The sequence below is a fragment of the Salvelinus sp. IW2-2015 genome, linkage group LG18, assembly GCF_002910315.2.
Source record: "Salvelinus sp. IW2-2015 linkage group LG18, ASM291031v2, whole genome shotgun sequence".
Lineage (NCBI taxonomy): Eukaryota > Metazoa > Chordata > Actinopteri > Salmoniformes > Salmonidae > Salvelinus > Salvelinus sp. IW2-2015.
The window spans coordinates 49565825-49592951 of NC_036858.1; the positions used below are offsets into that span (position 1 = coordinate 49565825).

A 27127-nucleotide genomic window follows, 5' to 3' on the forward strand; every position below is an offset into this window, starting at 1 on the left:
TGATGGGATTTTATGATTGCTTAATTATAATTTGTACACTTTTAAATCAACTTATTCAAGTGTAGTACAAAGACAACCATTATTACACAAATKAAAGGTTAGTGTGTTAGGCTATCAGTATTTTTTTAATAACTCGCTMCGAAGCCAGTGTTCTTTTTCTAGGAGAAATGGTCAATCACTGTGACCGAACAATGTGTACTCCTCATTGGTTCACCTACAGAGAGAGAACACGTTACGTCATGGTGTCTTTGTTGTCAATCAAGAGAAGTCACAATGGGCTGGTCAGGAGCCGCTGTTTTTTTTCGACAGGTGAGATGAGTTGAGTTCAGTAAAATCCCAAGTGTTACCGATCTACCACTGTTCATGGGCAATAGGGATAGCTTTCCACTGTCATTTTAAAACACGGAGATAAGTAGAACCGTTTCATTATAATCTAGAATGCCGAATCTGAAAAGGAGAGTACGCGTAGCAGCTTGCAGCAGCCATCGACCCAAGCAAGGTAGCCATTGTTTGGGTTGCTAAAGTGGTTAGCTAGCTAGCTAACGCTAGTGAGCTAACTGGTTCTGGCTACCTAGTCACAACCTATGTAGTTAGGTATACGAAATAGTTAGCTAGATAATATATGCATTTGCTTTGTTAATAACGTTACTATCTATATTTGTACTATTGTTCTATGTCCAGCTAGTTAAAGACGGAGTGGTTCTAGTCTTGGGACGCCAGCCAGTTGTTCATTGGTATACTCTTGCCAGCTATAGGGACCCTCTCTTGGATGCTCTTACGGTGAGTAAAATAAAATAAAAAGGGGGTTCTGGTGAGACAGAAAATATTCCTTTCTGTTCAGGTATTAGTTATCTAGCTGCATCCTTTGTCTAGTATTTGCTAAGTGTAGCCACCTTTCTCTCTAGTAAGCGCTGATCGGAAAGATCAAGACTCTTTGTTTTTCACGATTGACACAAATTATATATAGGTTCAAATGTTTTAATGTAAAACTGGGTTGATGGCTAGGTAGCTGGCTAGTCAGTATTTTTTTACTCAAACCAGATTCAGCTCACTTCACATCGCACACCACCTGTCGTGTTGAGGTTTTCTTTCTTAGCAGAGATCAAAGCCTAATGGTCATAGTGTAGGCCCTTAACATTGGGAATACAGTAGCCGATTTTCTCATTTGTGGTGTTGAGAAATTCAGCTAGGGATACAGTAGACTTGGTCTTTACAGTGTTTGTGTGAAAATAATTTAATCTGCTTGAAACCACAACAAATACATAAATCCCATCTCTAGTAGTTCACTAAACATATTTCCAATCTCACCACATCTCATGTCGTTCCGATTATCAATCAGCCCACAACTTTACATTTGCATGCTTTTAAAATTAAATATTAATGCAGTCACATAACATACAGGTTAACTGTCAAGAGGCCTCCAGTCCCCTATGCCTGCATGGAGTTGTCTGTGTTTGATACCATACACTCCTCCTGATGGCATTACATAGGCTAACAGCTGGTCAGCTTCAGCTAGCTAGACTATACTGCAGCCAAGAGCTGTGGCCTGGGCCTTGTGGCCTGCTAAATGTTTTATGAAGGCACTTATGAACTCTTACACTTGTCTCTTAAATTCTGTATTTTTTTAATTTTTTTTACTATTGCTCTCTAATTGTATAGGCCAGGTCTAAAGTGACAGTTGGTGGCATTTCAGTGTGTGAAGATTTTAATACGCACTTCTTCCAAATTAAAGGAATGCTTTGCGTTCTGCTCACTAGTGTTAGCAGAGGGGGTTAGGCTTCCTTGCACATTGTAGGCCATAGTTGTTTCATATTGATAGTTGTTTGTGTTGTCAGGGAAGTAAAGGTCTCCTTACCTACCAGGTGCATGTCAACTCAACTCCCCCTTTCCAACTCCCCTCAGCATAGCTGTTTTTTTGGGGTCAACTGTTATGCCTCACGGTGTCAGTGTATGAGGAACAAACATAGATGACCTTAGACTCGGAAGAAAGGGCAAGGTACTGAGCCATCACTCTCTCGCCCTCTCTCTCCCTCAGAGCTTTGGGCTTCCTGCATGATGTGTAACCGTGGTGACAACAGAGAGCACCCACACCCATCCCTCTCTCCCTTCCCCTGGGCTGCTGCCCCTCCCACACCCCCCTCACCCTAAAGCAGTCCTAACCACACAAAGATGGCGGACAGGAAGGAGCCACCAATCTATAATGATGACAGCGTGGGGGCCTTCCAGTACAAGTTGCCGTTCTACGAGACCATGGAGCTGTTCATTGAAACGTTGACTGGGACCTGCTTCGAGCTGCGCGTCTCGCCATTTGAGACAGTCATCTCTGTCAAGGCCAAGATCCAGAGGCTGGAAGGTATGGTACATAACAGCAGTCACTCTTACTGACCTAGCGTGTAGGTGTCTATACAGCTTCCCCTAACATTACTTAAGCAGGACCGGCTCCACTTCAAAATATGAAATAATCTTTGAGTGTTGGTCTATCTATGAGTAATCAAAAGCTCAGACTCATACAAATGTATTCTATTGCAAATAATGGCTTTTCTGTTTTAGTAGTGCTGGAAAAAGAAATATCCTCACAGCATCTGAAACTCCCCATCTCCCTGCTCATCCGTTAAGCAAAGATTAAGGATCTGTGTAGTTGATTTTCCACACACACATTAACCATTTACGCTTGTGGGAATTGGCCTATATTGATAGGGCTAAATTGAAATATATATATATTTATTAGAGATTGACCGATTATGATTTTTCAACGCCGATACCGATTATTGGAGGACCAAAAAAGCCGATACCGATTAATCGGACGATTTCTTTAAATATTTTTTTATATATATATATTTTTTTGTAATAATGACAATTACAACAATACTGAATGAACAATGAACACTTTTATTTTAACTTAATATAATACATCAATAAAATCAATTTAGTCTCAAATAAATAATGAAACATGTTCAATTTGGTTTAAATAATGCAAAAACAAAGTGTTGGAGAAGAAAGTAAAGTGCAATATGTGCCATGTAAAAAAAGCTGCCGTTTAAGTTCCTTGCTCAGAAACTGAGAACATATGAAAGCTGGTGGTTCCTTTTAACATGAGTCTTCAATATTCCCCGGTAAGAAGTTTTAGTTTGTAGTTATTATAGGACTATTTCTCTCTATACCATTTGTATTTCATATTCCTTTTGACTATTGGATGTTCTAATAGGTACTTTAGTATTGCCAGCCTAATCTCGGGAGTTGATAGGCTTGAAGTCATACACCTGTCTCTTATACACATCTAGATGTGTATAAGAGACAGGTTTGAATGAATGCTTACGAGCCTGCTGCTGCCTACCACCGCTCAGTCAGACTGCTCTATCAAATCATAGACTTAATTTTAATAACACACAGAAATATGAGCCGTAGGTCATTAATATGGTCAAATCCGGAAACTGTCATTTCAAAAACACGTTTATTCTTTCAGTGAAATACGGAACAGTTCCGTATTTTATCTAACGGGTGGCATCCATAAGTCTAAATATTGCTGTTACATCGTACAACCTTCAATGTTATGTCATAATTATGTAAAATTCTGGCAAATTAGTTCGCAATGAGCCAGGCGGCCCAAACTGTTGCATATACCCTGACTCTGTGTGCAATGAACGCAAGAGAAGTGACACAATTTCCCTAGTTTAATATTGCCTGCTAACATGAATTTATTTTAACTAAATATGCAGGTTTAAAAATATATACTTCTGTATATTGATGGCTTGCTTGTGTGACATGACATCAGTGGTATTTATTATAATTTACAGCATTTCCTTCACTCAGACAAAACATTTGCAAAAGTTGCCTAATTACTGGGAGGGATGGGGGCAACTTCTTGTCGCATGTGGTGCTCAAGTTCAGAACGGCTGTCAGTCAAAACCCATACAGAGCTGTGTTACAGAATGGCGCTGCAGGGAATAGCAGCCTTTTTACGGTCTCCTGAAGAATTGTGGCATTTTGTGTTTTTGTAGTTTTTTTTTTATAGCTGATCTTAACTTTTTTTGTAAATAATGTTTCTGCCATTGTTTCCTATGACCAAAAAGAGCTTCTGGACATCAGAACAGCGATCACTAACCTTGATTTGGATGACGATTTATACTTCAATGAGTCTGCGGCGAAGGACATATTGCTAATCATGGACCAGGCCCAAATCTCGACACTCGTGCAGAATACCTGATCGTTCTATTGTCGAACGTGCAATCACTGGAGGATAAACTGGACGAACTCCGTTCAAGTCTATCCTAACAATGTGATCTGAAGAACTTTAATATCCTATGTTTCTGAATGACTGATTGGCGCTGGAGGAGATGGCTGCCGTTTTACGGGCTCTTAACCAATTGTGCTATTGTGTGTGTGTTTTTGCATTATTTGTAACTTATTTTGTACATCATGTTTCTGCTCCAATCTATTATGACCGAAAATAGCTTCTGGATATCAGGACAGCAATTACTCACCTCGTACTGGACAAAGATTTTTTTCTTCAACGAGTCGGACGCAAAGGATTTACTTCAAACACCTGACAAGGCCAACATCCCAGTCATTCGCATGAGAAAGAGACAGAGATATCGGAGACGTAGGTCGGGGTGCCTTGTAAGGATCTGACGGCGACTGGGTCATCTGCCTCTACCATCAGTCCTATTAGCCAACGTACAATCATTGGATAATAAAATAGACGAGCTACGATCACATATCCTACCAACGGGACATTAAAAGCTGTAATATCTTATGTTACACCAAGTCGTGGCTGAACGACAACATGGATAACATACAGCTGGCAGGGTTTATGCTGCATCGGCAAGATAGGACAGCTGCCTCCGGTAAGACAAGGGGTGGCAGTCTGTGTATGTTTGTAAACAACAGCTGGTGCACGAAATCTAATATTAATGAAGTCTCAAGGTTTTGTTCACCTGAGGTAGAGTATCGCATGATAAACTATAGACTACACTATTTACCAGGAGTGTTTCATCTATATTTTTTGTAGCTGACTATTTACCACCACAAACCGATGCTAGCACTAAGTCCAAACTCAATGAGCTGTAAAAGACTCATCCAGAGGCGGCGCTCCTAGTAGCCGGGAACTTTAATGCTGGGAAACTTAAATTCGTTTCACATCATTTCTACCAGCATGTTCCATGTGCAACCAGAGGGGAAAAAAACTCTAGACCACGTTTACTCCACACACAGAGACGCGTACAAAGCTCTCCCTCGCCCTCCATTTGGCGAATCTGACCATAATTCTATCCTCCTGACTCCTACTTACAAGCAAAAATTAAAACAGGAAGCACCAGTGACTCAGTCAATAAGAAAGTGGTCAGATGACGCTAAGCTACAGGACTGTTTTTATAGCACAGACTGGAATATGTTCTGGGATTCTTCCAATAGCATTGAGGAGTACACCAGTTACTGGCTTCATCAATAAGTGTGTTGATGACGTCGTCCCCACAGTGACTGTACGTACATATCCCAACCAGAAGCCATGGACTACAGGCAATATCCGCCCTGAGCTAAAGGCTAGAGCTGCCGCTTTCAAGGAGCGGGACTCTAACCTGGAAGCTTATAAGAAATCCCGCTATGCCCTCAGACGAACCATCAAACAGGCAAAGCTTCAACACAGGATTAAGATTGAATCGTACTACACTGGCTCCGACGCTCGTCGGATGTGGCAGGGCAACTATTGCAGACGACAAAGGGAAGCACAGCCGTGAGCTGCCCAGTGACGCAAGCCTACCAGACGAGCTAAATGCCTAGTAAAAAACTAGTATTCAGACCCTTTACTCAGTATTTTGTTGAAGCACCTTTGGCAGCAAATACAGCCTTGAGTCTTCTTGGGTATGACGCTACAAGCTTGGCACACCTGTATTTGGGGAGTTTCTCCCATTCTTCTCTGCAGATCCTCTCAAGCTCTGTCAGGTTGGATGGGGAGGATCGCTGCACAGCTATTTTCAGGTCTCTCCAGAGATGTTTGATCGGTTTCGGGCTCGGGCTCTGGCTGGGCCACTCAAAGACATGCAGAAACTCTTCCCAAAGCCACTCCTGCCCTGTCTTGGTTATGTGTTTAGGGTCATTGTTCTGTTGGAAGGTGAAGCTTCGCCCCAGTCTGAGTTCCTGAGCACTCTGGAGCAGGTTCATCAAGGATCTCTCTGTACTTTGCTCCATTCATCTTTCTCTCGATACTGACTAGTCTCCGAGTCCCTGCCGTTGTAAAACAACCCCACAGCATGATTCTGCCACCATGCTTCACCGTAGGGATGGTGCAAGGTTTCCTCCAGACGTGACACTTGGCATTCAGGCTAAAGAGTTCAATCTTGGTTTCATCAGACCAGAGAATCTTGTTTCTCATGGTCAGAGTCCTTTTAGGGGCCTTTTGGCAAACTCAATTTTTTTGCTACCCTTCCCCTGATCTGTGCCTCGACACAATCCTGTCTCGGAGCTCTACGGACAATTCCTTCGACCTCATGGCTTGGTTTTTGCTCTGACATGCACTGTCAACTGCGGTACCTTATATAGAGAATGCTGTGGTAGCCATGCTGGTTAAGTGTTTCTTGAATTCTAAATAAATCACAGATCGTGTCACCAGCAAAGCACCATCACACCACCTCCTCCATGCTTCATGGTGGGAACCACACATGCGTAGATCATCCTTTCATCTACTCTGCATCTCAACGACACAGCGGTTGGAACCAAAAATCTCAAATTTGCCAAAGGACTCATTTTCTACCGGTTTAATGTCCATTGCTCGAGTTTCTTGGCCCAAGCAAGTCTCTTCTTATTGGTGTCCTTTTAGTAGTGGTTTCTTTGCAGCAATTCGACCATGAAGGCCTGATTTTCACCCAGTCTCCTCTGAACAGTTGACGTGTCTGTTACTTGAACTCTGTGAAGCATTTATTTATTTCTGGGGCTGGTAACTCTAATGAACGTATGCTCTGCAGCAGAGGTAACTCTGGGTCTTCCTTTCCTGTGGCGGTCCTCATGAGAGCCATTTTCATCATAGTGCTTGATGGTTTTTGCGACTGCACTTGTAGAAACTTTAAAAGTTCTTGAAATTTTCCGGATTAACTGACTTTCATGTCTTAGTAATGATGGACTGTTGTTTCTCTTTGCTTATTTGACCTGTTCTTGCCATAATATGGACTTGGTATTTTACCAAATAGGGCTGTCTTCTGTATACCACCCCTACCATGTCACAACACAACTGATTGGCTCAAACGCATTAAGAAGGAAAGAAATTCCACAAATTAACTTTTTACAAAGCACACCTGTTAATTGAAATGCATTCCAGGTGACTACCTCATGAAGCTGGTTGAGAGAATGCCAAGAGTGTGCAAAGTTGTCATCAAGGCAAAAGGTGGCTAATTTGAAGAATCTCAAATATTTTTTTGGGGGGGGTGTTATTACATGATTCCATGTGTTTTTTCATAGTTTTGATGTCTTCTATTATTCTACAATGTAGAAAATTGTAAAAAGAAAGAAAAACCCTTGAATGAGTAGGTGTGTCCAAACTTTTGACTGGTACCGTACTTTGTTTGAAACCTGAAAGTTTTAATACATAAAATGAGGTATGTCTTACCTTGCTTCAAAGTAGCCTATTAGAGCTCCTCTTTTTCAAAATTTCTCAGATAATTTCTTGTCACATGAAACCGCTTGTATGTTCAGTGCCCTTTTGACAATGGCGTTTTCCTGCTAATTGCATTATGGAACGAACATTCACGCGTAGCCCACTGCCTTGTGTGCATTGCTGCATTTATAATTTGAAGAAATAATAGTTAACCAACATTTTATACTGAACGTTCTGTTGCATCAGACTCAATGCTTCTTTATTTTTATTTCTTTTGGGGGGGGGGTCTATCGTCTGACTTCCACAACTGTCCCAGAGTCTGCTTGGAGTAGGCTATTTGTTTCTCAACAAATTGACTAATAGAATAGGTAGCCTAAACTTTTCTACTATAGTAGATTGACAGGCAAGTGATTTTGCTGTGCGCTACTTGTCTTGATGGCTGAGGAAAAGTATATGTGAACAGTTTTTCTAACAAGTCCAAAGTGCACATCAGAATTTGTTAAGAAGGAGCGCACATCGTTGCATCCTGGACTTGCATGTTCTGTTCATGTGAATGACCATATATAGCGGCTCCCGAGTTGCACAGCTGTCTAAGGCACTGCGTCTCAGTGCTAGAGGTGTCACTACAGACACCCTGGTTCGAATGCAGTCTGTATCACAACTGGACGTGATTGGGAGTCCCATAGGGCAGCGCACAATTGACACAGCGTCGTCCGGGTTTGGCCGTCATTGTAAATAAGAATTTGTTCTTAACTGACTTGCCTAGTTAAATAAAGATAAATTGTATCATGGTCTTCAGTGTAGTTTGCATTTTGCCCTGCATCGGTGTGTTGTAGCATGCTATGTCCTGTAGGGGGTATGAGTCATCTTCCTGGTCTGTAATAGTGGTGATTGTGTTTCTGCTGGGCAGAGTTTCACCGAGCCTGGCTGTCTGCTGGAGCGGAACTTCGACTGTCTGTCTGAAACTAACCTCTCAACAAATAAGCAGAAAATGTGTTTCCCCTGCAAACAACTCATCTGAGCCTGTATTCATAAAGCGTCTCAGAGTATGAGGTCAGTTTTGCCTTTTAGGTTATAATGAATAATATTATATAGATTGGGGGGGGGGGCTGATTCTAGATTAGCACTCCTACTTTGTGAATTTTTGTCATTTAGCAGATGCTCTTATCCAGAGCGTTTTACAGGATTAATTAGGGTTAAGTGCCTTGCTCAAGGGCACATCGACAGATTTTCACCTTGTTAGCTCGGGGATTGGAACCAATGATTTATATATACACACTAGATGACTGATAGGGGGTGCTGTGTTGAAACTTCCGCTCCATCTTTAAGGTATCTGACCAACAGATCCATATTTCTATTCCTAGTCATGTGAAATCCATAGTCGGCCCTTATTTATTTAAATTGACTGATTTCTTTGTATGAACTGAAACGCAGTAAAATCTTTGAAAATGTTGCATTTATATTTTGGTTTCACTTTAATTTCCTGTCCGTTTTACATGCAAAGCTTCATATTTTGTTTTTATTTACAAATAGGACACTTTTTATGCAGGGCATCTGTTGACCAGCATCACATTCTGTTTCTATTTCTTTGTTGTTTTTTCTTTACATATAGAAACCTTTTTTATGCATGGCATATCTGTTGAGAACGAATCCCTATAATCAACTGCAGCACCTCCGGGGACTTAAACTCATCAAATATAGTTGCAAAGTTCGCTTTCAGTTTATGTAAAAACTCTGACATCACGGGAGTGAGTGATCTGTACTGATGACTATTGTTGCGCAATGGGGGGTTTTGTTTGGGCTCAAATCCCTGGAGAAAATAACTTATTTTGAAAAGATGTCTGTTTTTCAATTATGTCACTGTTTTTATCGCTCCCCTGTGGTCCTAAATGAAGTCCATTCAATTGATTGAAGATGACTCTAAAAAACAAACCTCTGATACGATCTCCTCACCCAATTTCGCTAGTTATGTGTTGGTTGCTCTTCTCTGTGATTGCCAACACAAGAAAGCCATCTCCTCCCTAAGCTCACACAGGCTGCTCTCTTGAGTGCATTTTTACCCTTGCTTAGCCACTGAACATCATTATGTAAAAGTAGATCATGATGCTCAGCAGACTACGAAACAAGGAATATTGCAGGCTGATCAAATAAAGTTTATAATGGCCATAACGGAGTCCATGTTGTTTTTTAGCTTGCCTCTGAGTTAAGCACAAAGCACGCTCTGTGTATCAGGCAGCGTAGTGATCTCATCTGCGGTGGAAGTGCCGATAGGTGGGCGGACAGACCCTGTACCACTGTTAGCAGCTATGATTGATTGTAACTGTTATGTTAGGTGGTATTGATTGACAGCACTTAATGGGCAGGACTACAGGAAAGCAGATTCTCCCATTGGAAAATATTGAATGTGGGCTCCTGTTGGCACTGAACATTGGATTTTTGCTGATGTGTAAATGTTCAGAATTGATCAAAGCGCCATTCTAAATTGATAAACCGGCCGGATCTGGCCTGTGGGCCGCCAGTTGAATAGCCCTGGTCTAGACGATCCTATTCGCCAATCAGGGCTGTGTATGTAAATGTATTTAAATCTCTCTGCAGGTATCCCCGTTGCCCAGCAACACCTGATCTGGAACAACTTGGAGCTGGAGGATGAATACTGTCTGCATGACTACAGGTGAGTTTACCAATGTTGTTCATTTTGAACCAAACTGACTGAATCGTTCATTTTTGTTTTCCGTTGCAAAGCATGTTAAAATGTTTCTTGCTCCGTGCCGTAATGAACACGACCCTGTTCACAACTGTTTTTAAAAAAAATTGTTGAATGGGTTGTGATGGGAATGGGAACCCATTTTCATATACAGCAATGCCCTGTAAATGAACCATCGACTTTGATCTTGTAATTTATGTTTAATTGAAATGAGTGTAGTGGGTAACTTGTAGAGGGCTATTTGCTTAGAAAGTAATTCCCCTTGTAGTAAATACATTATTTCCCTGAACCCTTAGCTAAATCTACATCTTTGGTTGATTGATATAAGACAGACAGTCACGTATTGAAAGTGTTTGGAGAGCTAGCCTATCCCAGTAGTGAGTCCTCAGTTTTATTAGATACAGACCCGGTCTACAGGTTGCAGATGGTGGTTGCGTCATGAACGCTTGTCACTTAATTTTCCACATGATCTGTCCCCGGTGAGATTTAGTTAGGTCTGAGGATCAACAAAACATCCTTTGAAGTCTTAGAAATGGAGGGTGCGAGGGGTTGGATTTGCATAGAACTGACGTTCTGCTAGAATTCCAGCAGAATTCCCAGACATGTGCATAAGTTCATCTGGAGTGCAGACTGACGGAGGAAGGATGTTTGTTCCAGAATGATTATCGTTTGCCTGGTCTGTGTTTCCAGGGTCGTGTTCATTAGGCACCAAACAGAAGAAAACTGAAAACGGGGAGTCATTGTTTTTTTCCCGCTGCGTGTAGTAATGAACATGACCCATGCATGAACGATCCAGCTAGCTGTAAGGCAAAGCAAYACGATGGTAGCTTAACCTTACAAAGGACTTGGGACAGTTTCTACCAACCATCATTGCTGACATTTATCTTGTTTGTCTGCAGTATTGCTGAGGGCTGTACACTGAAGCTGGTCCTGGCCATGAGAGGAGGACCCATCAACACCAGGAGAGGTATGTTGAGATGGGTTTGGATTTCTCGGCGTTCACTGCTGTACACCCATAAGTATTCACACAGATTAAATTCACCTATTTGTGGCTGTTTTAGTCCTGTAACCTCTGTAGCAACATGTTGAGATGAACCCAGTGAGTCCAAACAGTCTCTCACCCTCATGTCTATGAAAGACTCAGTGATTGGTTGATTCTCTCTCTTGTACAGTGTCCATGAAAGACTTTGTTGTTGATTGATTGACTGACCGGTTTCTCTCTCCCTCAGTGTCTGTGGAGGACCCATTGAAGGATATGGCAGAGCTGATGGAGGGAGGCAGGGAGGAGGGCTGGGAGAAGAGTATGCCTAGCAACAAGCAGGTCACCTTCCTGGTGTACCGAGAGGGAGACCAGCTCAACTTCTTCCGGGTCGTCGACCGAGGGGACGGAACTCTGACCCCTGTCTCAGAATCATTCAGGTGAATACAGGCCACTCCAGATAAGTGCACTTCGAAGTGCAATAAAAATGTTCCAGTCCCAAWTCAACTACATTGTTTTTAAAGCACTTTCCACTCAGACACTGTACACATTTTAGATCAGTGCGCTTTATTTGGGTAGGTGGCAAAATGACACACTATACACATATATACATACACACAAAAGTATGTGGACACCCCATTCAAATGACCCTATTATGCTATTTCAGCCACACGGGTGTATAAAATCGAGCACACCGCCATGCAATCTCCATAGACAAACATYAGCAGTAGAATGGCCTGTACTGAAGAGATCAGTGGATTTCAATGTGGCACTGTTATAGGATGCCACCTTTCCAACAAGGGAGTTTGTCAAATTTCTGCCCCGCTAATCTGTAAGTGCTGTTATTGTGAAGTGGAAATGTTTTGGAGCAACGGTGGCTCTACCGTGAAGTGGTAGGCCACACAAGCTCACAGAACTGGGCCGCTGAAGTGCGTAGCACGTAACAAAAAAATGATGTCCTCGGTTGCAACACTCCCTACCGAGTTCCAAATTGCCTTTGGAAGAAACGTCAGCACAAGAACTGTTCGTTAGGAGCTTCATGAAATRGGTTTCCATGGCCGAGCAGCCGCACACTAGCCAAAGATCACCATGCGCAATGCCAAGTGTCSGCTGGAGTGGTGCAAAGCTCACTGCCATTGCACTCTGGAGCAGTGGAAACACATTCTCTGGAGTGATGAATCACGCTTCACAATCTGGCAGTCAGACGGACGAATCTGGGGTTGGCTGATGACAAGAGAACAMTACCTGCCTTGAATGCATTGTGCCAACTGTAAAGTTCAGTAGAGGAGGAATAGTGGTCGGGGGCTGTTTTTCATGKTTCGAGCTAGGCCCCTTAGTTCCAGTGAAGGCAAGTCTTTAAGCTATGGCATACAATGACATTCTAATTCTGTGCTTCCAACTTTGTGTGAACAGGTTGGGGAAGAACCTTTCCTGTTTCATCATGACAATGCCMCYGTGYACAAAGTGAGATCCATACAGAAATGTTTCATCGAGATTGATGTGGACGAACTTGACTGACCTGCACAGAGCCCTGGCCTTAACCCCATCGATCACCTTTRGAATGAATTGTAACGCTGACTGAGAGCCAGGCCTTATCGCCCAACCTCACTAAGGCTCTGGTGGCTGAATGGAAGCGAGTCTCTGCAGCAATGTTYCAACATCTAGGGGAAAGCCTTCCCAAAATAGTGGAGGCTGTTAGTTAGCAGCAAAGGGGGGTCCAACTTCTTATCAGTACCCATGATTTTGGAATGAGATGTTCGATGAGCAGGTGTCCACATACTTTTGGTCATGTCGTGTAGTTCCCATACACATAGAGTCTATAAAATAGACCAGGTTTATATTCTTCCTCAATATCACTGGTCAAGGTCAGCATGGGTGAACGTGTGTCATCATTCTGAACTGAAGCAGTTTAGGACAGGACAGTTTAGAACAGGATGTCTGTTATTCTGATTGTGTCGAGCTGTTGATCTCTCCCTCGTAAAAAGCCTGTCCATGTGTGATCTTTGTTTATATGTCTGTGTGTGTGTGTGTGTTCCAGTGGTGGCTCGGTGTACAACATGTTCTCTGAGGAGGAGGACAACGACAGTGAGGGCTTGCCTTTGGTCCAGCCAACCCTGGAAAACTGTATCACCATGAACAAGATGAAGCTGCTCAAAGCCAAGATGGAGGACATGAACATCAACAAGAAGGTAGACAGATTTGACTTCCTAATTCTTTCCATAGGATATAATTCATTTCTAGCCATTAACACGGTTAGCAAGGAAGTAAAAATACATCTTTATTGTCCAAAGCATTTTATTGGCAAAGTGCCTAACAGCATCATAAACCTAAAACTTCAAAATGCAAGCCCACTTGTGAMAATGCCTCAATGTGTGACTCAATGATTTACCAATAAACTTGCATCTTAAGTAACTACTCATTATCTAATCAAAATGAGTGATTCTCTTCCTCGCCTTGCTCAAATTGAAGCCCTCAAACACACTGTATGACTCTTTCTGTCTCCACCCCCCAGCCTAAGAAGTCTGCCAAGTTGGAACCTCTTCCCCCCGTCGGTCCCCGGCCCTGCAGCAGCTCTCTGGACCCCTCTGGACCCCGACACCACCGCCTCTTCCGCGTCCTGCCCGAGATCAACCAATCCCATCATTCCACCTCACACTTACCTCCAATCAGGGACCAGGGATCCACAACTCCCTCCCCTCCCGCTACTGCCTCCGCCTCCACCCACCTGTCAAGCAGCGGCCGAGCTCTGCCCTATTTCTCTTCCTCGTCCTGTTACATGCTCCAGGAGGAGGAGCCATGGCAGTCCATCCCCAAGTCGATCAGACCCCCTCCCAAAGTGTCCCGGTTGGAGATCGGCAGCACCAGGCTCATGAGGGACTGTGTGTACCCGCAGCTCCCCGTGCTCTCCAGCAGGGGTCAGGTTGGTGGGGCCACGGAGCTGCCTGACCCCAGAAGAGAGKCACTGGGCCTGGGGTTGCTGGAGGAGGCGGTGGGCCTGCTGGAGCCCACACCGCCTAGAGCTTTATACGGAGGAGACCTGCTCTCAGATCCCCTCAGCCTGGATATCTCTTCCCAGCCAGAGATGGATCTGGGTGGGTTGGATGGGCTAGGAGCCCTGGGGGTTGGAGCAGAGCTCCAGCTCCCTTCCACCCCCTCTCTGCTCTCCCAAGCTGTGGGGATGAACTCTTTAAACAACTGGGCAATGGGTGGTTCTGATAGGCTAGCCTGGAAAGGGGAGAGGACACCTTTACTTGGCAACACCCTTCATCATATTCCCGACTCTCCTTCCTCATCATCCTCCCCCTCAAGTAGACCAAGACTACCACAACCCTTTGAGTTTTCCGGCTCAGCAACGTCACCCCTACGACCCAATCTCCACTCCTCCTCCCACCCCACCACTCTTCTCGCCCCTCCTCCTCCTGCTAGCCCCTCCTCTCCTCCTCAAGGCTCTCGTTTGCGAGGCATCAATGTGGACTCCCCAGGCAAGTGGCCGGAGGTGATCAGTAAAAGCGAGGCGCGTGGCATCACCAAGCTGGCCAACCAGGCCTGTATGGAGCCTCTCGGGTCCCTCCGCAACACAGAGCTCCTGGCCTCCCTGTCCTCCTCCAGGTCCCTAGGCAGCAGCAGGGGAGTCCTASAACCGAGCCTGGGACTCGGGTTGGGGCTTCCCGCTGTTGGGGCCTCCGGGCTTGGCACGCTAGGCTCCACGGCTCTCTCCCTCCCAGCCAACATCCAGCTACTCCAGGAGGACCTGATACGAAGAGCAGCCACCTCCTACATGGTAAGTAGTAAGGACAGACTATTGAGATACTACAACCCAGCTAAGATGGAAAATGGGCACTATCCTCAAATGAGGACTCAGTGATGAACTGCCTAAATAGGAATAAGCAACTCAAAGAAGCACAGTGATAGTGCATTTGTGTTGTATTGTGATGTACTGTACTGTTGTACACTGTATAGTTTTTGCATAGCCTGAAATCCATAACCTGTTTTTCAAACATTCCCCTCCTTGTACTCTGTCATTGCCAAACAATGTTTAGCATGACCAGGAGTTTTAAGGAGTGGAACGATCACTAAACAGACTGGTAACCAGACTGTTTTGTGCGGTGTTGATAGAGCCCCACAAATACCCATTCCCTGTAAAACCTAGCGGTCAAACAGGGAAATGGTTCCAATTGTTTTTCCACCATTCATTTTTCCCTTAGGGGATTTTAGAAACACTTAAAATAAGGGCTGTGTTTCGTGGTACTCTATTGACCTTGTCTGAAACCTCTTGTCATCGTTTCAGTCAACCAACAGCCTGGGATCAGCTGGAGGCTCCAGTTCAATAAGAAGACTAGGTGAGTGGGACAACCCTAAAAACCCAGGGACCTGGGTCTGGTCAAAAGTAGTCTTGAGTTGTGAACTAGGAAATAGCATGCCATTTCAAATGCAAGCCCCAATCAAAAGTAGTGTGCTATATACTAGGGAATAGCATGCCATTTCAAATGCAAGCCCCAATCAAAAGTAGTGTGCTATATACTAGGGAATAGCATGCATTTCAAATGCAAGCCCCAATCAAAAGTAGTGTGCTATATACTAGGGAATAGCATGCCATTTCAAATGCAAGCCCAATCAAAAGTAGTGTGCTAATACTAGGGAATAGCATGCCATTTCAAATGCAAGCCCAATCAAAAGTAGTGCGCTATATACTAGGGAATAGCATGCCATTTCAAATGCAAGCCCAATCAAAAAGTAGTTGCGCTATATACTAGGAATAGCATGCCATTTCAAATGCAAGCCCAATCAAAAGTAGTGTGCTATATACTAGGGAATAGCATGCCATTTCAAATGCAAGCCCCAATCAAAAGTAGTGCGCTATATACTAGGGAATAGCAATGCCATTTTAAATGCAAGCCCCAATCAAAAGTAGTGCGCTATATACTAGGGAATAGCATGCCATTTCAAATGCAGGCCCCAATCAAAAAAGTAGTGCGCTATATACTAGGGAATAGCATGCCATTTCAAATGCAAGCCCCAATCAAAAGTAGTGAGCTATATACTAGGGAATAGGGTGCCATTTCAAAAGCAGAACAAGTCTTTAATATATGTTTTTTGTCCTTTCATCCTATTAAGAAAATAAGAATTGAGTAATGAGTCATTCTCAGATCCTCATCTCATTGAATCCAAGAGGGAATGTGATGAATTTATGAAAATTCCAAATATAATCAAAATTCCCCCAGGTTGGTGGTTCTATTTATACCTTGTTTATTGAGATGAAGAAAGCTGCTTGTTGCTGGTGCGTTTTCCACCCAAATCTTTGTGAAAGCAACATTATTATGCTAGTAGCCTAGCACCGAGCCTGTTGTCTGCAGCATTAGMCTGCCCTGCAGATTGTTGCCTTTGTGTCTCTGGCCTGATGAGGCAGGGTGGGCTGTCACCAACACACACTGCCACGGAGCGAAGACACACACACACACACTGTCAGAAAGAGACGGAACAGTTCTCTGACAGACTTAGGGGTAGAGGCAGACTGAGGCCWCATACACAAATTGACGCATGGACAGACACCACACTCACACATGAACACAGTAACAAAATAGCTCACTGACCTAGGGTTAGTGCCAGTAAGGGCACACACACCACACATACAGCAAGTACACACACACACATATTATGTGAAAGCAGCCAATGCATGTTATATGAGCGTTGCACGGCAATGGCATTCAGTATTAATATGATACAGCTGCAGAATGAGCACCATCAACAGGAGAGGAGATTTATGTTCATGTTTACACACACACACAATAACCCATACACACCACACAATGAGCCATACACACACACACAATAACTCATACACACCACACAATGAGCCATACACACACACAATAACCCATACACACCACACAATGAGCCATACACACACACAATAACCCATACACACCACACAATGAGCCAAGGACAGCAGAACGTGTTTGGCTACATTGCAGTCGAACTTCACTGATCACTAATCTACAAATTACCTTGCATCCCAAATAACTACTCATTATGTAATCAAGATTAGCTATTATGTGTCTCGCCTTGCTCAAACTGATTCCCTTCAAACAGCTCGTCTTAGTGTGGATGGCCTTTTGAGTATGTTCTGTAGCAGTATATCAGAGCAGATTAGTGAGGAGGACACAACTCAACACCCAATCTCATGGCCCAATGCCTGGGTMGGAGGTTCTACTGTCTGCTGTGTCACACTAACCTCCCTTTTTATATCAGTCCTGTTACGCCTAGCCTTCATCCCTATTATCTGTCTGTCGTTGTCGGTCTCTGTCGTTGCCTGTCGCTCTGTCTCTCGGTCGGTCGGCCGTTCTCTGCCTGTCTGCCGGCCGGTCTCTGTTTGTCGGTAACAGTAAACATTACACTCACAACATTTKCGAWKGAATAAAGAKATTACAAATGTCATGATGTACAAAAGGGAAAATAAATATAGGTTGTATTTACAATGGTGTTTGTTCTTCACTGGTTGCCCTTTTCTTGTGTCAACAGGTCACATCTTGCTGCTGTGGTATTTCACCCAATGGATATGGGAGTTTATCAAAATTGGATTTGTTTTCAAATCCAGTGTGTCTCTGTAATCTGAGGGAAATATGTGTCTCTCATATGGTCATACATTTGGCAGGAGGTTAGGAAGTGCAGCTCAGTTTCCACCTCATTTTGTGGGAGGTGTGCACATAGGCAGACCTGGCACTCAAGAGAAGACAGGCTTTCTCAATAGCAAGGCTATGCTCACTGAGTCTGTACATAGTCAAAGATGTCCTTAATTTTGGATCAGTCACAGTGGTCAGGTATTCTGCCGCTGTGTACTCTCTGTTTAGGGCCAAATAGCATTATACTGTAGTTTGCTCAGTTTTTTTGTCAATCTTTCCAATGTGTCAAGTAATTATCTTTTGGTTTTCTCATGATTTGGTTGGGTCTAATTGTGTTGCTGTCCTGGGGCTCTGTGGGGTGTGTTTGTGAAAAGAGCCCCAGGACCAGCTTGCTTAGGGGGCTCTTCTTTGGGTTCATTTCGCTGTAGGTGATGGCTTTCTTATGGAAGATTTCAGAATTGCTTTCTTTTAGGTGGTTGTAGAAATTATCGMCTCTTTTCCGGATTTTGATAGTTAGCAGGTATCAGACTATTTCTGCTCTGCATGCATTATTTGGTGTTTTACGTTTTACACAGAGTAGTCTACAGTACTACTGCCAAGAGATGAGCTACAGGTGTACCTACCATAGGAGTCCCCTCGAAGTCTACCATTGACTATGTACATACACAACGTCCGACAGAGCTGCAGGAGTTGTGACCTGTTTTTGTTGGTTATGTTGTCATAGTTGTGTCTAGGGGGGAATATGGGGGAGGGAATGCTGTCACCTCCAGGTATGCATTTGTCCCCCTGTGTGCTGAGGATGTCGGGTTCTTGTCCAATTCTGGCATGTAGGTCGCCACAGACTAGTACATGTCCCTGAGCCTGGAAATGGTTGATCTCCCTCTCTAGGATGGAGAAGCTGTCTTCATTAAAGTATGAGGATTCTACTGGGGGGATATAGGTAGCACATATTAATTTCTAGCAAGATGTAAAATGTTCCTGTTTTGACTAATAGAGTGGGGTTAGGTCTGCTGTAAACCAAATTAGCATACCGCCTGAGTCTCTTCCCTGTTTCACACCTGGTAGATTGGTAGATGGGACTACCAGATCTCTGTAACCTAGAGGGCAATGAGTGGGTCCGTCTCCCCTATACCATGTTTCTTGTAGGATGACAATGTCAGTATTTCCAGTTTCTTTTGAAGTCTGGGTTCCTGCTCTTTAGGCCAAAGGCAGATGACCTCAGACCTTGTATATTCCAGGATGAGAAGGCTTTGTGTTCCATAGTGTCTAGTGTTGTTTTTGTGTGGTTTAGGCCCGGACCATCACAGTAACGTGAGCAGAGCATCTGATACATAGCTCTTACGTTGCAGGATGGGGCTTGGGCGGATGTAATAGTGGAGGTTGGGCCTGTTGCTCTGCTCACGGCCTGAGCATACATCTTGCTGTCATGTTTAGGTCCTTGCCGCGGGGGGCATGGGGTGGGCAGAAGGGGTATAGGTCTGATATGGGGGGACCTATATAGGGTGTGTTCAGAGTTTGTTTCGGGTGGTCTCCGCTGGTTGGGTGTGTGGCTGGTGAAGCTGTGGTCTGGGTGTAGGTCCTCTTGGCGTGGGTTCTCTTGGTGCAGGTCCTTCAGGAGGGGGTCTTGCAGGTCTGGGAGGGTGTCTCGCTGGTCTGGGAGGGGTGTCCATTTCTATGTTGCTCCTGTGTGAGTTGCTGGGGATGTCCTCCGCCTTGTGGAGGTGGACCTGGTCGTAAAGGCGCTTCAAGTCCAGGGTGGAGTGGTGGGCCAGGTATACATTAGGTTTTGAGGCACAGTCTTATGAAATACTTGCTATATGGTAGCAGGGTGAAAGTATTTGTGGTAGCAGGGTGGAGATAACCACTTGTGCGTTGGAGAAAGTGGAAGAAGCTTTTTTAATCACTCCCACGAGTGCTGTTGCCACCCTTTCCTGCTGGGCCCTCGGGTCATTTTTTAAAATGTAACTAGACAAGTCAGTTAAGAACACATTCTTATTTACAATGACAGCCTACCCCGGCCAAACCCTAACCCGGATGACGCTGGGCCGATTGTGCTCTCCCAATCACAGATGMTTGTGATACAGCCTGGAATCGAACCAGGGTTTGTAGTGAAGCCTCTAGCACTGAGATCCAGTGCCTTAGACCGCAGCGCCACTCGGGTGCCTGTGTGAATTATGATGTGGCTGGGGAGCTCCAGGGCATGCCTAGTGTTTGGGCACCAGAGTTTAGCCACTTTGTGTTTGGGAAAAAGTTTATCCTCTTGAATGTAATTGCCATTTGAGTCAATGAGGAGCACAATCTCTGGCTTTTGTGTGTGTAGGGGTGTTGTCAGGAGTGCGATCGGGGGTGCTGACAGGAGGGCTGTTGGGAGGGAGTGGAGTCTTGGGTTGGTGGGTCCTGTGTTGTCTGTCCCATTGTGGTTCGGTGGTGTTGTGCTGGTCTGTTTTGTGGGTTTGTTCTGTCTGGATTGTGTGGACTAGCTCTGAGCTCCACCATGTCTCTCTCCAGCTCTGTGAACTCTCTTTTTCTGTTTCTCTCTCTCTGTCCATCTCTCTCTGTCTGCTGTTTGTTTTTCTTGCTCACTCTTGCTGTCTCTTCCCCCCCTCCCCCTTCTCTCTCTTTGTCCTGTTACCCTTGCCCAGGAACCTTATCTCCACGCCTCGTAAACTGAACAAGGTTGCATCCACGGATGTGATTGTCTTGGGCAGAGAGTGACTTGTGTTGGAATAGTTATGAGCTGGAAAAGAGAACAGTGTTTTCACAGCTTGTGAACGAGTGCGAAATATGTGTTTGGCGGGGAAAAAACTATGTTTAACAATGTATATAATTAAATATTTCCACACTGGGGATATCCTTCAGTTATTATTTCCATATATTTTTTTTTAAACAAGTTTTAGTGTCTAAGCTACTAATAATAGGAAAATAACAATTTCCATGCGATGTGAGTAGTCTAAGATGTGATCACAATTCCCTCACCAGACCCAATCGATACATTTCTTTTAATAGTCTCTTCGTTTACATGTTGCCTTAGTAATAGTTAGGTAACTAAACATAATTTTGTGTTGATACACCAGGCCTGACTGACTGCTCCTGATATGTTTTTTAGTTTTATTCAGTGTTCTTGGCTTACTATATTATTTAGTTTACTCAAAGTAAACCAGAACTTCTTTCCTCAAAGTAGAACACAACTATATTGTGTTACTATCTCTACCAGGCACCCCGACATATCACCTGCCTCCAGTCAAGGTCCCGCTGAGCAGGAAGAAGAAGAGCTCTAAACACTGCTTCCTCTGTGGCAAGAAGACTGGTCTCGCCACCAGCTACGAGTGCAGGTACATCTCTCAATCCCTCCATCATTCTCTCCCTCCCTCCATCACTCGCTCACACTCCATCTTCCATTCCTCCTATTTGTCAAAAAGCCTGCCCTCAGCTACCAGCTAGGAATTCAAGGTAGGAAAAAACACTTGTCTGTGCCAGCTCTCTCCCTCTCCTCACCCTCTCTCTCCCACTCCCTACCAGCCTCTTTCTCCCCCCTTACTCCCTCCCTCATTACTCATTCTAATTCAATATGGTCTGTTTTATGTGTGTATCTTTACTACTGCTAGGTATGCCTAGACTATGCCAGGAGTTTTTCCTGTCCAGTAGTGTTCATGTCATCAACAGCACGATATTGCATGCTCCCTCACCAGTCACCACCACAACCCCAGTATCAAGTATCACAACGTCCCCTGTCATTGCTAAGGGCACACAGTGTGTGCTGGAACTGTGTAATCTCTCATCATAACACTATAACAGTCTAATGTTGGAGTCAAACTGTGTTCAAAAGATTGAAATTGTGATTGGTTAGTGCTGAGTAATCTAACTGTGATAAGTGTTCCACTTGGTGTGTGTGTCTCAATAGTCTATCTTTAGTAGGTTTCTTGTAAAACAGCAGCAAATCAACTCCAAGTTATTGTAATTTGCCAAATCTATTCCAAAGTATTCCCGCAAATAATAGAGATATGTGATTGTAGACAAATGTATGCTAGGTTTGAAATTATGTTTTAGTCAAATATTATARATGTTTGGGCTTCTTGCGATCAGTTTTTAGTCTGCAAATGATTTGTAATTATGTTCCGGCCCCCTGACCATCCGCTCAAGAAAGAATCTTCCCGCGGCTGGATCTCTGATCCCTGGTCTATATTCTCTCCCTTATCTGAAAACAGATTTCAGTCACAGTTAAAGCAATGTGGAGTGGGSCTTTTATTTTATTTTTTTAACCTTTATTTAACTAGGCAAGTCAGTTAAGAACAAATTCTTATTAACAATGACGGTCAAACCTGGACGATGCTGGGCCAATTGTGCGCCGCCCTATGGGACTCCCAATCACGGCCGGATGTGATGCAGCCTGGATTCAAACCAGGGACTGCAGAGATGCACTGAGATGCAGTGCCTTAGACCACTCTACCACTCGGGAGGCCGGAGTCCAGTTTTTCTACACAAGTGGATTGTTATCTCTATTTCAGTTCCTCTGGGATAGAGAAGGGTTAGAGCTATTAAAAAAAAAAGTTAGAGATAAGTGTCCACAAGAATCTCTAGATAAGGTGTTTCAGTACTGGGCTCGTAATTGACAATGTGTCAACTGAGATGTAATCCATTTTGTAATTGATTGAAAATGCAGACAACACATCAAGGTATTGATGATGTTTAGAAGGACCCTTTACCAGCCAGATTCCAAATGGCCACAAAAGACATGGGTTTCTAATCATTTTGTGTTGCTCAGTTGGTAAGAGCACAGCACTAGCAAGGCTAAAGTTGTGGGTTCAATTCATGCTGTGACCTCCTAAACACCCCCAAAAAATGTAAATATGCTGTCATTGTACTGTATTTAAAAAGGTATGCTCTCATTGTACTGTATTTAAAAAGGTATGCACTCATTGTACTGTAAGTCACTTTGGATAACAGTCCGAGTGGCATATATAAATAGGGCTGTTGTGTTCCTGTTTTCTCAGGTGTGGTAGCAACTTCTGCGCCACCCACCGCTACGCAGAGACTCACGACTGCACGTACAACTACAAGAGTGCCGGACGCCGCTTCCTCCAGGAAACTAACCCCATRGTCAACGCTCCCAAGCTGCCCAAGATCTGAGCCCCTCCCCCTGTCCCCCCCTCTATCCCTGCCCTCCTCCTTCCTCGATTTACCTGAATGATTAAAATCAAAAAGGAAGGAAGGATCTTGATCACCATTGTGTGCTTTTTAATCACCAAGTTTGACTTAATGACATCGAAATGCCAAGTGTGAACAAAACAGAGAACAGAGGATATTAGCACACAAACTCTATTAGCTAGCTATCGCCTCTGCTCCGGACAATGTGAACAAACTGTTGATCCACTTTCTTCGTATATTGTAAGCTTGATCTTTTCCTTAGCAAAAAAGTATTGCATGTACTATACATAGATGCTTTTTTAAAGCAGAAGATGTCAGTTTATTTCATGTTTTAACGGAACAGAAGTGCACGTCTCCAAGCGTAAACGTTATCTGTATTTTTTTGTCAGATTTGTTTGTTTCTTAAAATAGGACTGCAGATCACGTTTTCATGCGACAAGTCTTTGAGAGATGCACTTTAGAATTATCATATTTATATACCAATGTTTGACTTTGTTTGTTTTTTTGTAGGCTCTTGCAGTTCTGTGTTTGTCGTTTTAATGAAGTGTTTTTATGTTGTCTTACWGTCAATCATGTTTTTGTATTCAAAACCCTTGAATTATTCCACATTTTGTTGTTACAGCCATCTACACACAATACCCCATATTGACAAAGTGAAAACCTGTTTTCAGACATTTTTGCACKTTTATTGAAAATGAAATACAGAAATATCTCATTTACTTAAGTATTCACACCCCTGAGTCAATAGATGTTAGAATCACCTTTGGCAGCGATTACAGCTGTAAGTCTCTTAAGAGCTTTGCACACCTGGATTGTACAATATTTGCCCATTATTCTTTTAAGAATTCTTCCAGCTCTGTCAAATTTGGTTGTTGATTATTGCTAGACAACCATTTTCAGGTCTTGCCATAGATTATTAAGTAGATTTAAGCCTTGTGTTTTAGGTTATTGTTGTGCTGAAGGGGGAATTAATCTTCCAGTATCTGTTGGAAAGCAGACTGAACCAGATTTTGCCTACCCTTAGCTCCATTTAGTAAATGTTTTTATCCTGATAAACTCCCCAGGCCTTAACGATTACAAGCATAACCATAACATYATGCAACCACCACTATTCTTGAAAATATGGAGAGGTAATCAGTAATGTGTTGCGTTGGATTTGCCCCAAATCTAACGCTTTGTATTCAGGACAATGTTAATTGCTTTGCCACATGTTTTGCAGTATTACTTTAGTGCCTTGTTGCAAACAGGATGCATGTTTTGAAATATTTTTATTCTGTACAGTATTCCTTCTTTGCACTCAGCAAATAGGTTAGTATTGTAGAGGAACTACAATGTTGATACATCCTCCGTTTTTTCCCCCCCGATCACAGCCATTAAACTGTGTAACTGTTTTAAAGTCACCATTGTACTCATGGTGAAATCCTTTGCGGTTTCCTTCCTCTCCAGTGACTGGGTGTATTGACACATCCAAAGTGTAATTTACTTCACCATGCTCAAAGGGATATTCAATATCTGCTTTTTTWWATTTTTACTTATCTACGGTAGCTGAAAAACTCTAGGGCAGCAGTTTTCCAATATGGCTGCCTACCAGCTCCATGGGCCAAATTAAGAGCGGTTTCACATGGCCAAAAGATATAAAGCCCAGTTATGTACCAATAGGTGCCTCTTTGCCAGGCATTGGAAAACCTCCCTGGTCTTTGTGGTTGAATCTTTGTTTGAAGGTCTCTGCTCGACTGAGGGACCTTACAYWTAWRTGTATGTGTGTGTGGTACAGAGATGAGGTAGTCATTCAACAATCATGTTAAACAATGTTATTGCACACAGAGTGAATTCATGCAGTTTYTGACTTAAGCACAGTTTTACTCCTGAACTTATTTAGGCTTGCCGTAACAAAGGGGTTGAATACTTAATGACTCAAGATATTTCAGCTTATAATTTTATATTAATTTGTAAAAATGTCTAAAAACATAATTCCAATTTGACATTATGGAGTATTGTGTGTAGGCGAGTGACAAACAAATCTCAATTGAATCCATTTTAAATTCAGACTGTAACACAACAAAATGTGTAGAAAGTCAAGTGGTGTGAATACTTTGAAGGCACTCACCACTTCTTCTATGGGCACATGCATTCTGGCATCAATGTTACAACGCATCTTTTACTAAATGATCTAATACTGAACACTCCCCGTTGATGATAAACTATAAAATMGATTACTTTCATGTTAATTCAAGGTCAGCTTTGACATAAGTATGCAAATAGCATGTCAAACATGCTGTATGGTAGCAGGGGAAGGGCATATATAATTTMGGTTTATGGTTGCCATACATTTTTTATTTATTTTGTATTTTAAATTGCACAGCTGTTGCAAAAGCTTTTAGTTACTATATTGGATGGGCTGGAATAATCTAACATATGGCTGTGATAACTTGTTTGAATGAATAGTAAAAAAAATAATAATAATAATAAAAATAAAAAAGTGATTACAAGAACTGGTCATTGGTCTGTGTAAAGAGAATCTGTGAAATGACTGGAATGTGGACYCAGCCATTACAGGTTCAGCAGTTGTCATTGTACTTGGATGTAGCTTAAAGGTCCAATGCAGCAGTTTTATTTCAATATCAAATCATTTCTGGCTAACAATTAAGTACCTTAGAGTGATTGTTTTAAATTAAAATGATCAAAAAGAAACCAAAATGGTTTCTTAGCAAAGGGCAATTTCTCAAGCAAGAATTTTGCTAAGACTGTCTGAGTGGGGAGGGGGAAACTGAAAATGTGCTGTTATTGGCTTAGAGGTTTGGAACTCTTTCTTATTGGTCTATTATATAATTTACCACCAGGTGATAAAGGTCAGGTCAGGCCAAAACGCCATCCCATCAAAACAGGCTGAAATTTAATGCGGCCTCTTCAAATAGATCTTACACTAAAAGGCCATTATCATTTTCASAGTATTTTTCCAACCTCATATTGTGGAAATATAATTTTTAATTACACAGGAAAATCTAGTTTTTGAATGCATTGGGCATTTAAAATAAGCTATAATTTTGCTTGACAACAGCATGTGAATTCTGGCATCATCCATATCTGCTGTGTTTGCGCAGTTGGTATATCATGGCACTTGCAAAGCCAGGAATTTGGGTTCAATTCCCAGGGCCAKKCAAAATGTCTGCTAAATGTCATATATTACTTACTATACCTCCATTTCACTACTTAGCATACCTCATTCCCTCAGCCTAATTGTATCAACATGTCTTGTAATAAAAAAAAATGTCCCTGTCTGCTGTTTGAGAGCCTCCAACAATCCATGGCCTAATTTTGTTCCTCAAGCACTACAGTACTGAATGGACCTCTCCTCCACGTGCCACAATTCTTAACAATGTCCCTTGGAACATTCTGGAGAAGTGAGAGGATGACTGCGTCTGAAATTGACTCTCAGATATTATTCTAGTTCACTAGCTACTAGGTGACCAACTCGGTGACCTTGTGGTTAGTGTCTGCTTTGAGATTGGAAGGTTTGGGGTTCGATCCCCGGTTGAGTCACACCAAAGACTGTAAAAATGGGACCTGATGCCTTTGCTTGGTACTCAGCATTTGGGAGATGGCTTGGGGCTAAGCCCCTGTGACAGACTAGCAGCCTGTCTAGGGGGTGTACATGTACATCAATCTGCCTCATGCTACAGAAACAGGAGATAGGGCAGGAGCCTATGAGATGTTCTGGCTCGGACAAGGCTTACTTAGTCAAGGCTTACTTACTAGCTACTAGGGCTCTGGTCAAAATATGTGCACGGTAGGGTACAGGGGGTTGGGCTCTGGTCAAATGTAGTGCGCTATACTAGTAGTGGTAGTACTGTAGTAGAACCTACACTGAACAAAAATATAAACACATGTAAAGTGTTGGTTTCATGAGCTGAAATACAAAATCCCAGAAATTGTCCATATGCACAAAAACATTTCTCTAAAATGTTGTGTAGAAATTTGTTTACATCCCCCTTAGTGAGCGTTTCTCCTTTGCCAAGATAATCCATCCACCTGACAGGTGTGGCATACCAAGAAGCTGATTAAACAGCATGATAATTACACAGGTGCACCTTGTGCTG

The 27127-nt window shown here is 43.1% G+C and overlaps 1 protein-coding gene across 3 annotated transcripts; it reads left to right on the plus strand.

Annotated features, from left to right (window-relative positions):
• Window positions 1-238: 238 nt before the first annotated feature.
• On the plus strand, window positions 239-25487 carry zfand4 (zinc finger, AN1-type domain 4). 3 transcript variants are annotated; one of them, XM_024008178.2, is made up of 11 exons: window positions 242-309; window positions 682-780; window positions 2036-2353; window positions 10178-10253; window positions 11186-11253; window positions 11516-11705; window positions 13304-13454; window positions 13778-15046; window positions 15554-15605; window positions 21100-21217; window positions 22877-25487. In XM_024008178.2, the coding sequence occupies exons 3-11, from the start codon at window positions 2170-2172 to the stop codon at window positions 23010-23012; spliced, it is 2244 nt and encodes a 747-aa protein (XP_023863946.1). In that variant the 5' UTR covers window positions 242-309; window positions 682-780; window positions 2036-2169; the 3' UTR covers window positions 23013-25487. The 3 variants fall into 3 exon arrangements, with proteins under 3 accessions (XP_023863947.1, XP_023863946.1, XP_023863945.1); XM_024008177.2 differs by lacking the exon at window positions 242-309 and adding an exon at window positions 316-499; XM_024008179.2 differs by lacking the exon at window positions 682-780 and having other exon boundaries at window positions 239-309.
• The last annotated feature ends 1640 nt before the right edge of the window (window positions 25488-27127 follow it).